The sequence below is a fragment of the Phaeoacremonium minimum genome, assembly GCF_000392275.1.
Source record: "Phaeoacremonium minimum UCRPA7 unplaced genomic scaffold PA7_03_scaffold_527, whole genome shotgun sequence".
Lineage (NCBI taxonomy): Eukaryota > Fungi > Ascomycota > Sordariomycetes > Togniniales > Togniniaceae > Phaeoacremonium > Phaeoacremonium minimum.
In genome coordinates, this window is record NW_006921429.1 from 37510 (window position 1) to 50322 (window position 12813).

The following is a 12813-nucleotide window of genomic DNA, read 5'->3' on the forward strand; positions in this document are numbered from 1 at the left end:
ATGTATGTATGTATGTATGTGTGCGTGTGTGTGCGTGTCTTGTCTGGGTGGCCGTCTCTCTCCATTCCCAGCCCAGCCTCCCCGATAAATAACTTAACCTAGCCTGGTCTGTTCCCACACCCAATTCCTCCCTCTCTCACACACACCAAACACCACACACATCTCGCCTCGCTTCCCTCCTCTCACGTAAACTCCCCACACATGAAGGAAGGGAAACAACTTCACCCGTGACATCTCTCTCCCTCAATTCCCCCTTCCCCAGCCGGCAAGTCTTTGGCATGCTGGTTCTTCTCTTATTTCACATCGTTTTCTGAGGCCGGATTATATTACATCCATCATCTTCGTTCTTTGTGGTTGTAATTCCTCGCGGGATTTGCCCCTCTGCTCCTCCGAGCTTAATACCCCTGCCGCTCCCTCAGCGCGTTTGTGACACTCCCCATTACCTCCCCCAATTCGTCCGACAACAAGAAAAACGCGTCGGATTCCCCTTCCTTACACACTTGGCCTTGACTTCACCTGCTTGTCGCGTTGCTTCATCATGGAAGTCGACAAGATGGTCAATCTATCCGCCCTGCCCTCAGAGTCTAGCTTCTCTGGTCCCCCAACAGACTCTTCCTCCAATGTCGCGTCGCTGAGCTCGACACCGCCCACAACCGTTGCAGACAGCATCAGCCTGGCTTCGGATACCCCCAAGCCCGACATTGCCCCGGCCGTCGTCGTCGAGGAGACCATCGAGGCCTCCGTCACCGTCGCCCTCGATGACCCGGAGCCAGAGCCAGAGCCACGACAGACCCCCAGCCCTGGACGCGCACGTCGCGCCCGCACGAGCGCCGCCCACCCAGTCTACAACATCTCCAGGCTGAGCGGCACAGACGGCCACGGCAAACGACGCGCAAAGGGCGATGAAGTCCGCGACAAGCGGAGACGCACCATCTCGGGCGACACGCTCGTCAGCAACGGCGACGCGCCCAACTCCAGCACCGACCGTCTCCTGCGCGACGGCATCGAGGCTCTTGACCTCCAATGGTCGATCCGCGGACCCAACACCCCCCGCGGAGCACGTGCCATGGCCAAAAAGGCCAGAGACTCCCCCCGACGCATCTCGACGCGTTCGGCCGGCGCGGCCGCCGAATCCCTTGCCACGAAGGTCTCTTCCCTGGGCAAACGCGGCCGCAAGATCTTCGAGAAGGCGAATCGCATGTCTCGCGAGCTGAAGAGACTCCAGGACACCAATGAGTTTGCGCACATCGACACAAAGCCCATCAGGCACACGGTGTGGAGTAACGGTAAATACGTCGACCCCGATGAGATTGTCGAAGACGAGGCGCCAGCACGCAAGAAGAGCAAGGTTCAGAAGGAAGACACCGAAGAACCCGAGCCTGAGAAGAAGGAGGAGGTTGTCAAGGGGCCAAAGCAGAGACGCGTAAAGAAGTACCTGGAGAAGGGATTGTACGCTGGTCAAGAAGCGCCATTGGACATTACTAAGGGATTGTCCATTGCGGAGAAGAAGAAGCTCGCAGAGTTGCCGGAGCTGCTTCCCAGCGGCAAGCTCAACAAGACGCTACCTATGCCCATCTACAATGGCTTCCGTCTTCTGCTCAACGGCAGAGACTTCAAGTTGCCCTTCGACATCTGCAACCCTCTCCCGCCTGGTCAGCCCAAGCCGGACGAGTGGCGAAAGATGACAAGAAGTATGCAACCCTTGACTTATTTTAGTGCTCGTCACACTGACTTGACTTTACAGATCGCTTTATTGGAGATGCTGCAATGTACTGGCGGAAGACTGATCACTTCAAGGACTACCAGTCCAAGTGCGTCTGTACGCGCGAGGACGGCTGCGCAGAGGACTGCCAGAATCGCATTATGCTCTACGAGTGTGATGACACGAACTGCAATGTGGGCAAGGAGCACTGCCAGAACCGCGCTTTCCAAAACCTTCAAGAGAGGACCAAGAAAGGCGGGCGGTTCCGTGTTGGTGTTGAGGTTTTGAAGACCTCTGACCGAGGCTACGGTGTGCGCACCAACAGATGCTTTGAGCCCAACCAGATCATCATGGAGTACACTGGAGAGATTATCACCGAGGAGGAGTGTGAGCGCCGTATGAACGAGATTTACAAGGACAACGAGGTATGTGACAGACTTGAGAATTGCCGAATCGCATCAACTGACTCTTCACTTAGTGCTACTACCTGATGTCTTTTGACCAGAACATGATTATTGATGCAACAACTGGCAACATTGCCAGATTTGTGAACCACTCCTGTTCCCCCAACTGCCGCATGGAGAAGTGGATTGTTGGCGGACAGCCGAGAATGGCTCTCTTTGCTGGGCCCCGCCCCATCCAGACCGGCGACGAGCTGACGTACGACTACAACTTTGATCCTTTCTCCGCAAAGAACGTGCAGAAATGTCTCTGCGGCAGCGCCAACTGCCGCGGTGTGTTGGGCCCCAAGCCCAAGGAGGTGAAGGTGCCGAAGCCCCCCAAGGAAGTGAAGAGCCCGAAGAAGAAGGGCGTCAAGGCCACTCTGAAGGCGACTGCCAAGGCGACGGTCAAGGGTGGAAAACGCAAGCTGCAGGAGCTGCTTGCAGGAGGAGAGGACGAGGCCGATACCAACAGCACGAAGAAGCGCAAGATTAAGCCGGCCACGGGAATCAAGCGCTCGCTATCTTCGGCCAGTCTGAAGAGCCTCAAGGGAGCAGCAAAGGGAGCCGCGACGGTTGTTAGGAAGACCGCTTCTAGCATCTCTGTTAATGCACGAGCTGCCCTAGGCCCGAAGACCCCAGCAGCCAAGGCAACCATCAGAAAGTCGAGCAGTACCAGCACTCTCAAGACCTACAGCAAGAGCGGTACCAAGCAGCTGAAGCTAGCAGCATCCCGCAGCTCCAGCTTGACGATTGTGGCTCGTCCCGAGAGCGACGACGAGAACATCAAGCCCGGCAAGGGCAAGCGCTCTCCGCAGTCCCTGAAGAGCACCAAGTCTCGCAAGAGCATCCTGACCTCGCCCGCCTCGTCGAAGATAACCAAGAGGACCCCCAAGAGCATCAAGTCCCCTAGAAAGGGACTGGAGCTCTCGCGCGCCGCCAAGATCAGGCTTGTGGATGATGAGTAGAGACAGAGACGAAGGAAACGGAGGCACGACTGTGCATTGAAAAACGGCGTTGGTGGCCTTTAAAGATGCTAGTGAGGCGTTTTTTGGTATTCTTTTATTTTATTGCACATCGCAGAAGTATCCCTTCTTTTTTCGAACGTCCCGTCTTGCCAAGATGAAAACGGGTGCTGCAAATGTACATTAAGCAAAAAGGAGAGGAGGGGAAGACGGAAGACGAAAGGAAAGGGAAACATGATTTGCCAATTTTTAAACTCGTTAGCATCTACCAAGCAAAGCTTCGACGATCTGGGGGGCACGGGGCGGCGGCAGCAGCAGCAGCAAGAGGCTGGAGGACCGAAAAGGCAAGAAATGAAGGGTCCTCTGTTCATTGCCTTGAGACTAGCACCCAGCGAGAGAGGGATAATATGATTATATTCTTGAGAGTTGCTTTTGTTCGAGAAAGGTTGCCGAGTGACGATTGCTGACACAATGAGCGATGTGAACTTTAGATACTGGCAGTTGCAAGACAAAGACTATCAGGACGAGACTTGAGATGTGTTTGAAATGATTAGACGTAGGGAGTCTGAATGATGCCGCCTCGAAGCCGTCTGGGAATTATTAGAGACGAACCTGAGGACGCTGTTGCGCAGTTCGATCGATTTTGGAGTTGAGGTCTTAGTCCCGACCTCAGTATAATTTATTCTACAGTAATCGCCAACTTTCTCATTCGCCACATGCTTAGCACATCATTTCTCATCTCTACAAAACAAATATCTGTCATACCAACGCGGCCTACGTCACATGAAACCTTCGTTTTCAATTGTATTGACAGTGAGAACCAAAGTTCGCAGTGATACATCGAGCGTCGCCGCTTCGCCATGGCGTCACACTTTGGCTCGCCGCCGATGAGTTCCGGCCGGTTCTCCAAGCCTCGGCCGCGGCACCCAAAGTCGCCCGCCCAGTCGGCGCAGATCCGCGTGCGGAATCGGCGCCGAGAGTATCTGGAGAGGCACTCGGATTACTTCAAGTCCACGGAGCACGAGCTGGCAGGTGGGTGGGTTTTCATAGTTGCGCGTGGCTTGCCATCTGATTGGGTGCGGCGAGCGCTGTTCCTCACTACATGGCAATAGCTCACTCAGCGATGCTTCGCCTATGTTTGTGGATTTCATGGCAGTTCAAATCTAACAGCGTGACAGATCCCCTGTTATATGATTCACTCGTCCGGCAATTCCAGACACCGGCAGAGAGGGAAGCAGAGGGGCGCGCAAAGGGCTATTCTCGAGTCCTCGAGGGCTCACTCCTCCGAGGGGAGGCCAGGTTGGAGGCAATGGCCAAGACATATGTCCCCGGCGATCCGTCAGAATCCTCCCGCCAAGAAGCCTCAGCCAGAAGTGCAGTGAGGCCACAGCAGAACACCATTTTCGGCGTCGAGGCGGATCTCGCACCCCAGCCCGAAACGAAAGCGGAAGCAAGGGAGCGATGGGAAGAGTTTCTGCGAGACCGGTTCATTCATGGCGGGGATGAGGACTTTGAGTATGCAAAAGTAGACGAGAACGATGAATTTGATGTGCTAGAGAGGAAAGATCAAGAGGAGGCGTGGTTCGATGACGAGGACCCAGAGTGGGTGACCGATAAAGGGGATCAGGAGAAGGACGAGAGTGGTGTCGGTGGGAGGAGGGAACGGAAGATAGAAGGACAGACAGGGATTCAAGACTTTTAAGCCTCTCCATACATCAGTGTATGCCTCCGCTTGGTGACGAGGTGTGTAAATGTTGTGTCTGCTGTATTGCTTCATCGTGATGTCTTGCGACTGATGTAAACCAGTGGCGGAACAGATGTCATATCTAAGAGGATGCCACCGATACATCCTCATTTTGCCAAGTATCATGGGCGTTGACGTGTATGTCTGTATGTATATTGACTTCGAACGCCTCTCTATCGCCATCTATAACCCACAATTGACATCATTGATAAGCACTGCAAAGACAAATTAAATACCCTGCTCATTAATACCAACAGCCTACTCGACGCTCTCTCTAAAATACGCTTCAAGGTCCGGCAGCGACTCTGGCAGCACACGGCCGATCTTCATAACCTGCAAGTTATCCTCCACCGTATAGATCCTCCCACAATCGAGTCTGGCAAACGGCGAGATGAACTGTTGCCCATCTTCAATGATGACAGCAATTGGCTTGCGCACGATGCCCTCCTCTGGAGACGGGTCTGGCGGCTCGACAACGCTTGATGAGTATAAGACTACGAAGTCCTTAGACCGGCCTCGACCGGTCTGAGTTGATGCTTTCCCGCCGGACGAGGTGATTGAGAAACAGAGCGAGTGGTGTAGTCTTTTGCGAACAACGATGAACCAACGGAACCTCGCGTAGGGTCTCTCGCCGTGGAATGGCCGACATTCCTGGGTGTATTCCGAATCTGGTCGTCTAGAGACCGTGTCGCGCCCGCCAGGCTCGAACCAGACCGCCTTGAAGATCCTGCCAACGGAGAAGAACCGCTTCGGCTTGTCGACCATTCGAAATCCTTTGCTTGTTAGTCATGAACATGAAGCTTCCTGAAGCAATGCTACACATGAGGATGCGTAGGGTTAACTGACTGGAATCGGGAGGAGCATCAAAACTTCTCGCCAGCCTGGACACGGTCAATGAAGTAGAGTCAAGTATCGTAGACCTTGACTCGCCGTATGCTGCTTCACTTTGCGAGGGACTTCGCAATGCGTGGAATCTTGCCTCTAGGTCGCGTCCGAAAGTTCCAAAGTCAGGCCTACTTTGCCGTGGCGCCTGGCCTGTTGTGAACTCTCCATAGCTCGTCCGTGAAGTTGATGAACCGCCGCGATAATAGTCTTCAGCCTTGGGTGGCTCGGCCGATTCAGATGATTTGGTATCGGTGGTATAACCAGACCGCTGATACTCTCGGTAAAGAAGGAGTTCGTTGCCTGAAACTCGGAAGTCAGCCGCCTTGCCGATTGCTGGCTCGCCTCACGCGTGGCACCACTGCACAGACCTCTGTATTGGATGTAGTCCCGGTGCTCCGGGCTCCAATACCACTGCGTCCTATCTTGTCTCTGTGAAGCATTTTCTACCGGGGATGGCGACTGTGCGTTAGGCGATCCATGGTCTGGCCTTCCAGCAGCCTCTGAGCTGAATGGTTCACTATCAGAGTACATACTCCTCCTGTCTGTAGGGATTCATGAGCACACAATCGGTTGTGGTGAAAAGGAAAGCCGATCAAGCTAACCTTGTGTTTGGCCATGACTCTGGTCGTCATTGTAGCTCCAAGTTCCGTCACTCATTCTCGACCAGCTGGTCTACTTACGAAATACAGGATATCACAAGGCATAAGTCTCTTCAATACGTGGTTCCCCTAGTTGAACAACTTGACAAAGGGGCTAATGGTTCCAGGATCAAGTCCTACAATAATTTAGAGCAGGACTAGCCATAAACGGCGTCCTGCTGCCACAAGTTTCAGCTGGGATTTGACAAGACGGTATGCGAGAAGGCGAGCGGCAATTTCGCCGCCATAGCTCCTGTGCAGTCAGACCAACTACATATTAGGGCTTGGGCTCGTAAGGCTCCTTGGAAACGGTGAATCAAGAGCGCACATCTCCGGCAACCGGACGCAAGCAAGGTGAAGACATGGACAGGGGTGGGGGTGTCCCGTTATGTCTCTTCTATGCAGATGTTTCTCACGACAGCCCTGCCAAGACGACACACCTCATCCCGCGCAGACCGTGGGGGCTTATCGTGGAATCTGCTCGAGAAGAGAATTTCTATATAGATACTCTACATGTTGTGAGATCCAACCTTTTTTCCCCCTCCTGATATATGCTCGAATATTGCTGAGTGAAGAAACGGAATCAAGTAATGGTGTAGTTCTAAAGAGGCGGACGGGTAGCTGTACACCGCTTCGGAGGCGTCATTACTATCACCACTTCCAGGCGTCCTTTTATAAGAGCCGTACCGGCGATTCCAAACAAGGACCTCGGTCAGCCTTGCTTTTGCCGATGCCTCTGAGTGAACAGGTTCAATGCTCGCCAATCGCTTAACAAAGCCCATGCGCTGCATCCGCGATAGCGGCCATCGTAGGCGCTGCATTCTCGATGCCGTTGATGATGACATCCTTTTTCATGTGCCAATGGTCTACGCCACGATGCCTAGCCCTTACATCCGCATGCTGCCGAATGCTATGCTGCTCAGGACCCAAGGAAACATGATTTGAAGATGGTATCGAGATACGCCTGCCTTGCAGTCACGAGGCTGTTGGGTGGCCGACGGTAGCCGTGCCATGGCCATGTGGCACTCGTTACTCGAGCCAACTAGATGCCAGCCGGCTCTCGATCTCGAAGGAACCTACGTGGTTGCAACCTCTTTCTGTATCTACACTGTAGCTGGGCAAAGCTAACTTTCTCACGAAGGCTATCGCGGCTGACGTTGGGATGCTGGAGTATTGATCGATGTCTCAATTCGCTCGATTTAGAGATTCATAGACTGGATAGGGCTTCACATTTATTACGTATGGCTGACTGAAATTGCTTGTTCATGTCTTGTCGTCATATAAGTCGGCTTCCAACTGATCTGGTGTTATCAGCAAATAGTGCTACGAAGTTGGATTAGAAGTATACTATGCTCCCAGAGATATGAGCTCAGTGACGGAAGAAAGCACAATGCCACTTTCGAAAGAGTTCCATGATGTTACAATAACACCAAGTCAAAAAGAATAGTTCGCCATCATGAAGCCGTTGAAGTGTGGTGATCACACTGACTCAAACTCCCACAGTGTCTGCCAGCACTCTCAAAAGCCTTGTGCCAAACTCCTCAGATACTCCTAAGTCCACCCTCACTCCTTCTTATCCTCCTTCTTCAACCCTTCCTCTAGCCCCTGGGCCAGATCGACCGCCCATCTCGCAGGCCAGCCTTTCCTATCCAGCTCCGCATCCTCGACAAAACTCACCCTCCCCTTCCACCAGTCCAACCAGCCCTCTGCCCTGGCACCACTCTCCGCGCGCAGCAGGCCAACGCTCACGTCGATCACGTCCGGCCGCCACTTGTCGTGCCAGAAGACGGTGGCGCCGCACACGGGGCAGAACTCGCGCAGCACGCCCGGCGAGGACTCGTAGCCCTGCAGGATGCCGCGCGGCAGCGTGCCGAAGTCGAGCGGCACGGTGCCCTCCGCGTCCGCGTGCCCGGACGAGACGTGGAAGAGGATGTTGGGCCGCGGCACGAACGTCCACGTCTGCACCTCGAAGCCCGAGATCAGTCGGCACGACCGGCACGTGCAGGTGCCGGCGAGGTATTTCGTGCTGCCGGCGCGCAGCCACCACTTGACGTTGTCCGGGTTGGGGGTGATGGGCGAGCCTTCGTGGTAGGCGATCATGAGGTCTGGGAACTGCGAGCGCGGGTGCGTGCTCGCCTCGTTGGGACGGGTGAGGTGGAACTTGACGTTGCCGCAGTGGCACTCTGCTGGGAGGACATCATCCCCAGCGGCTGGGGTTGAAATCTCGCTTGGATTGGGATCGGATTTCATGTGGTCTCCAGCTCCCATCCATGGTGCCAGACCTCCATCTTTCGTATCCTCGACATGAACATGCTCCGTCTTCGGAAGCCCTGAGCTCTGCCCACCCCTATCTCCCTCGGCTGCGGCGATGACACCCGTGGCAACCTCCCAAGTCCCCTTATCGCCGTCCTTCTCCGTACACCTGAAGACATGACAACCGCACGTACGACAGAAATAGCGTGTTATCTTTTCCCCTCCAGCTACTCCTGAGATGTGAGCAGCCAAGCCGGTGAGAGACGATGGTTCCGCAATCCGTACGTACGAGGCACACAGAAGCCCCGTAGAATGTCGACAATCATCGCAGTGACACAACTTGATGACGTCTGGGCCATCTTGGCCAGACGAGCTGACAATCCCATCGACGTCCTGGTGAGCAGCGCCGCAGAGGCAGGTGATTGAATACTTCTCAGATGCGGATGCCATTTGTGCGAGTGCGAATTGGTGTAGAGATAGAGAGTATTGCAACTCAGACAGCGGGAAGAGGAGGGCTTCACATAATTGAGAAGCAGCTCTGATGGTAATACGGCCTGATTAAGTATCCGCGGGCGAACCTAATCGTTCGCGGATTGTCGCACCTCCTACGACCAGCTCGTCTGGGTTTGGGTGTAAGTGAATGGCGGGGCGGGGAAAGCATCTAACATGCCCCTAGGCCCGTCATCCCGCAGCCACCTCCAGATCGATGCACACGCCCGACAAACTCCGGACCGACCCGGACCGAAGATCGTGAGTTGACTCGTCCGTGAAGAGCAGCCATCACACGTATGCAGGTGAGATTTGACAGGAAAGCAGTTCTAGACGCCCTGGTAATAGTACTATTATTTTTATCGACCACCTATTCGACTTCTACTGCTATATCAAACACGGTAAGTGGGTATGTGGCTGGCTATATGATATCAACTATGGAACGAGAAACTCAGTCGGCCAAAGCCTACCAGGTATCCAAACGAGAAATGAAAACGACATTCTACACAACAAAAAAATGAGGTCCTCTTTTCTGCCAGTATTCTGGCGTTATCCAAAATTGTACATGCAAACATAGATGAGAAAGGAAATAAATGTTGATAGATCCAAGATTCCAACCGTCCGTAGATCCTGTTTCTGAAGATTCATGGGAAAACATCACCCTTTGTTAGTTCAGTCATTCCAGTCTTCGTACTCCGCGCCGCCATACGGATTCCACTCTTGTCCAGGGTAGCTTGTGGCACTCATTTGCGGGACGTCATCCTCGTCCTTCTTCTTCGCGGCGGCAGCCAGTGCAGCATGCATGTCAGGCTCAGTCGGATTGACAGGAATCTTCTCCTCCTGCTCCCTCAACAGCTGCTTCCGCTTCATCTCTTCAAAGATGTCTGCTGAGGACTGAACCGGTTTCCCGTTACCATTCGCAGGCCTTTCGGGCCTGTCGTGGTGGCCGTTTGCCGTATTTTCGCTCACAGGAGGGGCGGTTTCAATGACAAGATCCTTTGGCCGCTCATCCGACCTGGCAGATATGGTCGATCTGGTGTCGGCGTGATCTTGAGGCCGTCCCGCAAACTTGGACGCCGGCTCTGCTGATGGAGACTCAATGACTACATCCGCAGGCTGCTGCTGGCGCGAAGGAGGCGGAACCGAGTTGCGCGGAGTAGCATCGTAAATGTTCTCCTCCTGAACATTGTTTGCCGCCTGGATATTGACGTTCAGGTTCACAGGTGACTGTGGAGCAGGCGGCTCAGGGCTGACATTTCGGTCGGGAGTGATTTGGGGGCTAGGAGACGATGCATGTGGCGATGACTGGCTTGGCAGGGTATTGATACCACCGCTAATTACATTGGCGATAGTGTGTTCCTGCTGTTGCGGAGGAGAGGGGTGGAGCGACGACACCTGGCTGACAGCGCTCACTTGACGTTGAACTGTCAAGCCCGCATTCTGGTCCACAGCGCCATGTTCAGGTTCTTGCGTAATGACAGCAAAGTTCTGCGGAAGCGGAGGGTTTGGCAAGTTGCCAGCTGCTGTGTTCACCGGAGAGAACGTCGACGACTCTGGCAAGGGATAGTTCTGCGGCGAGCCAGGATGCTGAAGAATTGGCTGTGAAATAACATTCATCTGACTTGCGTCCGTGGTGATACGATCAGGTTGAGGTCGTTGTCCTTGGCTGTCAGGGGAAATCGTGGCTATCTGAGTATGATGACCCGGAGACGACGACGACACTGGAGAGAGACCTGGCGTGGCTTGCGGGGTGGGAGCCAAAGCTCCAGGTTGTGGAGAGCTGCTGAGCGGTTGGGCCACTGCCTGATTTTGGATTTGCTGAGGTTGTGGACTCGCCTGCGCTTGCTCTGGAACTGGCATGGTAGGCTGAACTTGCTGCGGCAGGCCCTGAGGTTGTTGCCCCTGAGGAATACCGGGTGAGACTTGGCGCTGCATATGACCAGGCGGTCCCCATTGCGGCTCCTGTTGATAGCCTTGCTGAGCTAACGGAGGACTGGGGTACTGCCCATAGCTGGGAGCTCTACCAATATTGTATGGAGACGGAACCAACATGCCCTCACCGTGGACAGGGGCGTAGCCAGCAGGAATCGGCACCTGAGCATACTGAGGTTCGGCAGGGCGTTGGTTAGACGGTTGCCGCTGGTTCATTGGTCGAGGTGGGCCGCCAGCGCCTGGTGGAGGTTGAGCCATAGGCGGGCGTTGCTGAGCGAACTGCTGGCCCTGCTGGAACTGCTGACCTTGCTGGAATTGTTGACCCTGCTGGAACTGTCCAGGCCCTTGCTGAGGGAAACCGGTGGGCTGTTGCGGGGAAGCTCCCGGCACCTGAGTTGGACCTTGAGGCTTTGGAGGCGACTGTCTCTGGTTCTGGTACTGGACGTAAGGGCCAGGACGCATCTGCTGACCAGGCACCTGGGGTTGTGGCTGCTGCAGCCCATTAGGAGGGCGCTGCATTTGCTGCATCATCTGAGGCGGTGGTTGCTGCATGCGCTGAGGGCCCTGTCCTGGCGGATACTGCGGCCCACCCGGAGGTGCCTGGTGTGCTGGCTCAGGTTGCTTAGAAGATCTCTTGAAAGCGCTGAACAAACCCTTGCCAGCCTTCTCTTGCTTCTCAGGCCTCTGCTGCTGAGGCCCAGCGCCTTGACTTGGTTGACCAAAGGACTTGCCCTTGTTCAGAAGCTTCGAGAATGTGCTCTGTTGTTCCTGCTCGGGAGGTGCGCCCATCATCTGCATGTTTTGAGGCGGTCTCTGCATGAACTGCTGACCAGCTTGTGAAGGACCTGAGATGTTTGAAACTTGCGTTGATGCTCGAGACACGATCCATGGTCCCTGACCTTGTTGCTGCTGCTGTTGCATGCCAGGACCGATCGGGCCTCCAGGCTGCTGGAATTGCGGCTGTCCAGGAGGACCTTGCTGGAACTGTTGTGGGCCTGGAGGTCCCTGGAGCATGCCAGGCTGAGGAGAAGTTGCTGGTGGAGGAGCCTGTTGTCCTGGTTGGGGAGCAGGAGAGGCAGATGGTGTTGACTGGGCAGACAGGTTGGAAGGTTGCGCCCCAGGAGCTGCTGGCTGCATCTGTGTACCAGGCTGGAGGTTTTGAGCCCCGGAAGGAGTAGAAACTCTCCTGAGCTGAGGCGACCCTTGTGATCCAATATGCGGGCTCTGCTGACCAGAGGAAGCCACCGACGATCTCTGATCTGTCTGGGGATTGACTTGAGCAGGACCTTGCTGTGTTGGCTGTTTGACAGCATTGGGTGCGGCAGAGGATCCAACCGGCTTGCGAGCTGGGGCTTGAAGAGACGGCTGTGGCGTTGTGCTTTGGGAGGACTGTGAACCACGGTTTTGAGCGACTGGGCCACCAAGGGCTGGCTGAGATACTAGCTGAGGTTGTCTTTGATCATTGACCGGCAAATCAGACTGAATAGGTTGTCCTGCCGGAGAAGGAGCTGCCTGTTCAGTAGAGATTTGCGGAGCGGCATTCTGAGACCCTGGGCTCAACCGAGATGCTTGTTCTCCGGAGGCCTGAGCTCCATCGTTTTGCACTTGTGGCGTAGGCTGAGCTTGCTGGGCAGGCTCTGGCTGCAGTGGTCGTTCTTGAGCCTGGTCAGGTTGGACAGACGTTTGCGAGAGCTGTTGTTGTGGCATTCCGGGTCGCTGAGCATTGACACCAATGACTGGGTTTTGATTTAATGGGCTACCAGCC

At 54.8% G+C, this 12813-nt stretch overlaps 5 protein-coding genes across 5 annotated transcripts; 3 read left to right on the forward strand and 2 right to left on the reverse strand.

The window, feature by feature from the left end:
* Positions 1–553: 553 nt before the first annotated feature.
* UCRPA7_7438 (putative histone-lysine n-methyltransferase protein) lies at positions 554–3110 on the forward strand (the record flags this gene model as incomplete). The annotated part of the gene is made up of 3 exons (XM_007919969.1): positions 554–1691; positions 1745–2127; positions 2181–3110. The coding sequence occupies 3 exons, from the start codon at positions 554–556 to the stop codon at positions 3108–3110; spliced, it is 2451 nt and encodes an 816-aa protein (XP_007918160.1).
* An 884-nt stretch (positions 3111–3994) lies between these two features.
* UCRPA7_7439 (putative coiled-coil domain-containing protein) lies at positions 3995–4809 on the forward strand (the record flags this gene model as incomplete). Its single annotated transcript, XM_007919970.1, has 2 exons — positions 3995–4139; positions 4286–4809. 2 exons carry the CDS (start codon positions 3995–3997, stop codon positions 4807–4809), a joined length of 669 nt encoding a protein of 222 aa, XP_007918161.1.
* A 3128-nt stretch (positions 4810–7937) lies between these two features.
* On the reverse strand, positions 7938–8624 carry UCRPA7_7440 (putative duf636 domain protein; the record flags this gene model as incomplete). The annotated part of the gene is made up of 1 exon (XM_007919971.1): positions 7938–8624. The coding sequence occupies one exon, from the start codon at positions 8622–8624 to the stop codon at positions 7938–7940; it is 687 nt and encodes a 228-aa protein (XP_007918162.1).
* Positions 8625–9788: 1164 nt separating this feature from the next.
* Positions 9789–10733, reverse strand: UCRPA7_7441 (hypothetical protein; the record flags this gene model as incomplete). Its single annotated transcript, XM_007919972.1, has 1 exon — positions 9789–10733. The coding sequence occupies one exon, from the start codon at positions 10731–10733 to the stop codon at positions 9789–9791; it is 945 nt and encodes a 314-aa protein (XP_007918163.1).
* Positions 10734–11917: 1184 nt separating this feature from the next.
* On the forward strand, positions 11918–12226 carry UCRPA7_7442 (hypothetical protein; the record flags this gene model as incomplete). Its single annotated transcript, XM_007919973.1, has 1 exon — positions 11918–12226. One exon carries the CDS (start codon positions 11918–11920, stop codon positions 12224–12226), a length of 309 nt encoding a protein of 102 aa, XP_007918164.1.
* Between the last annotated feature and the right edge of the window lie 587 nt (positions 12227–12813).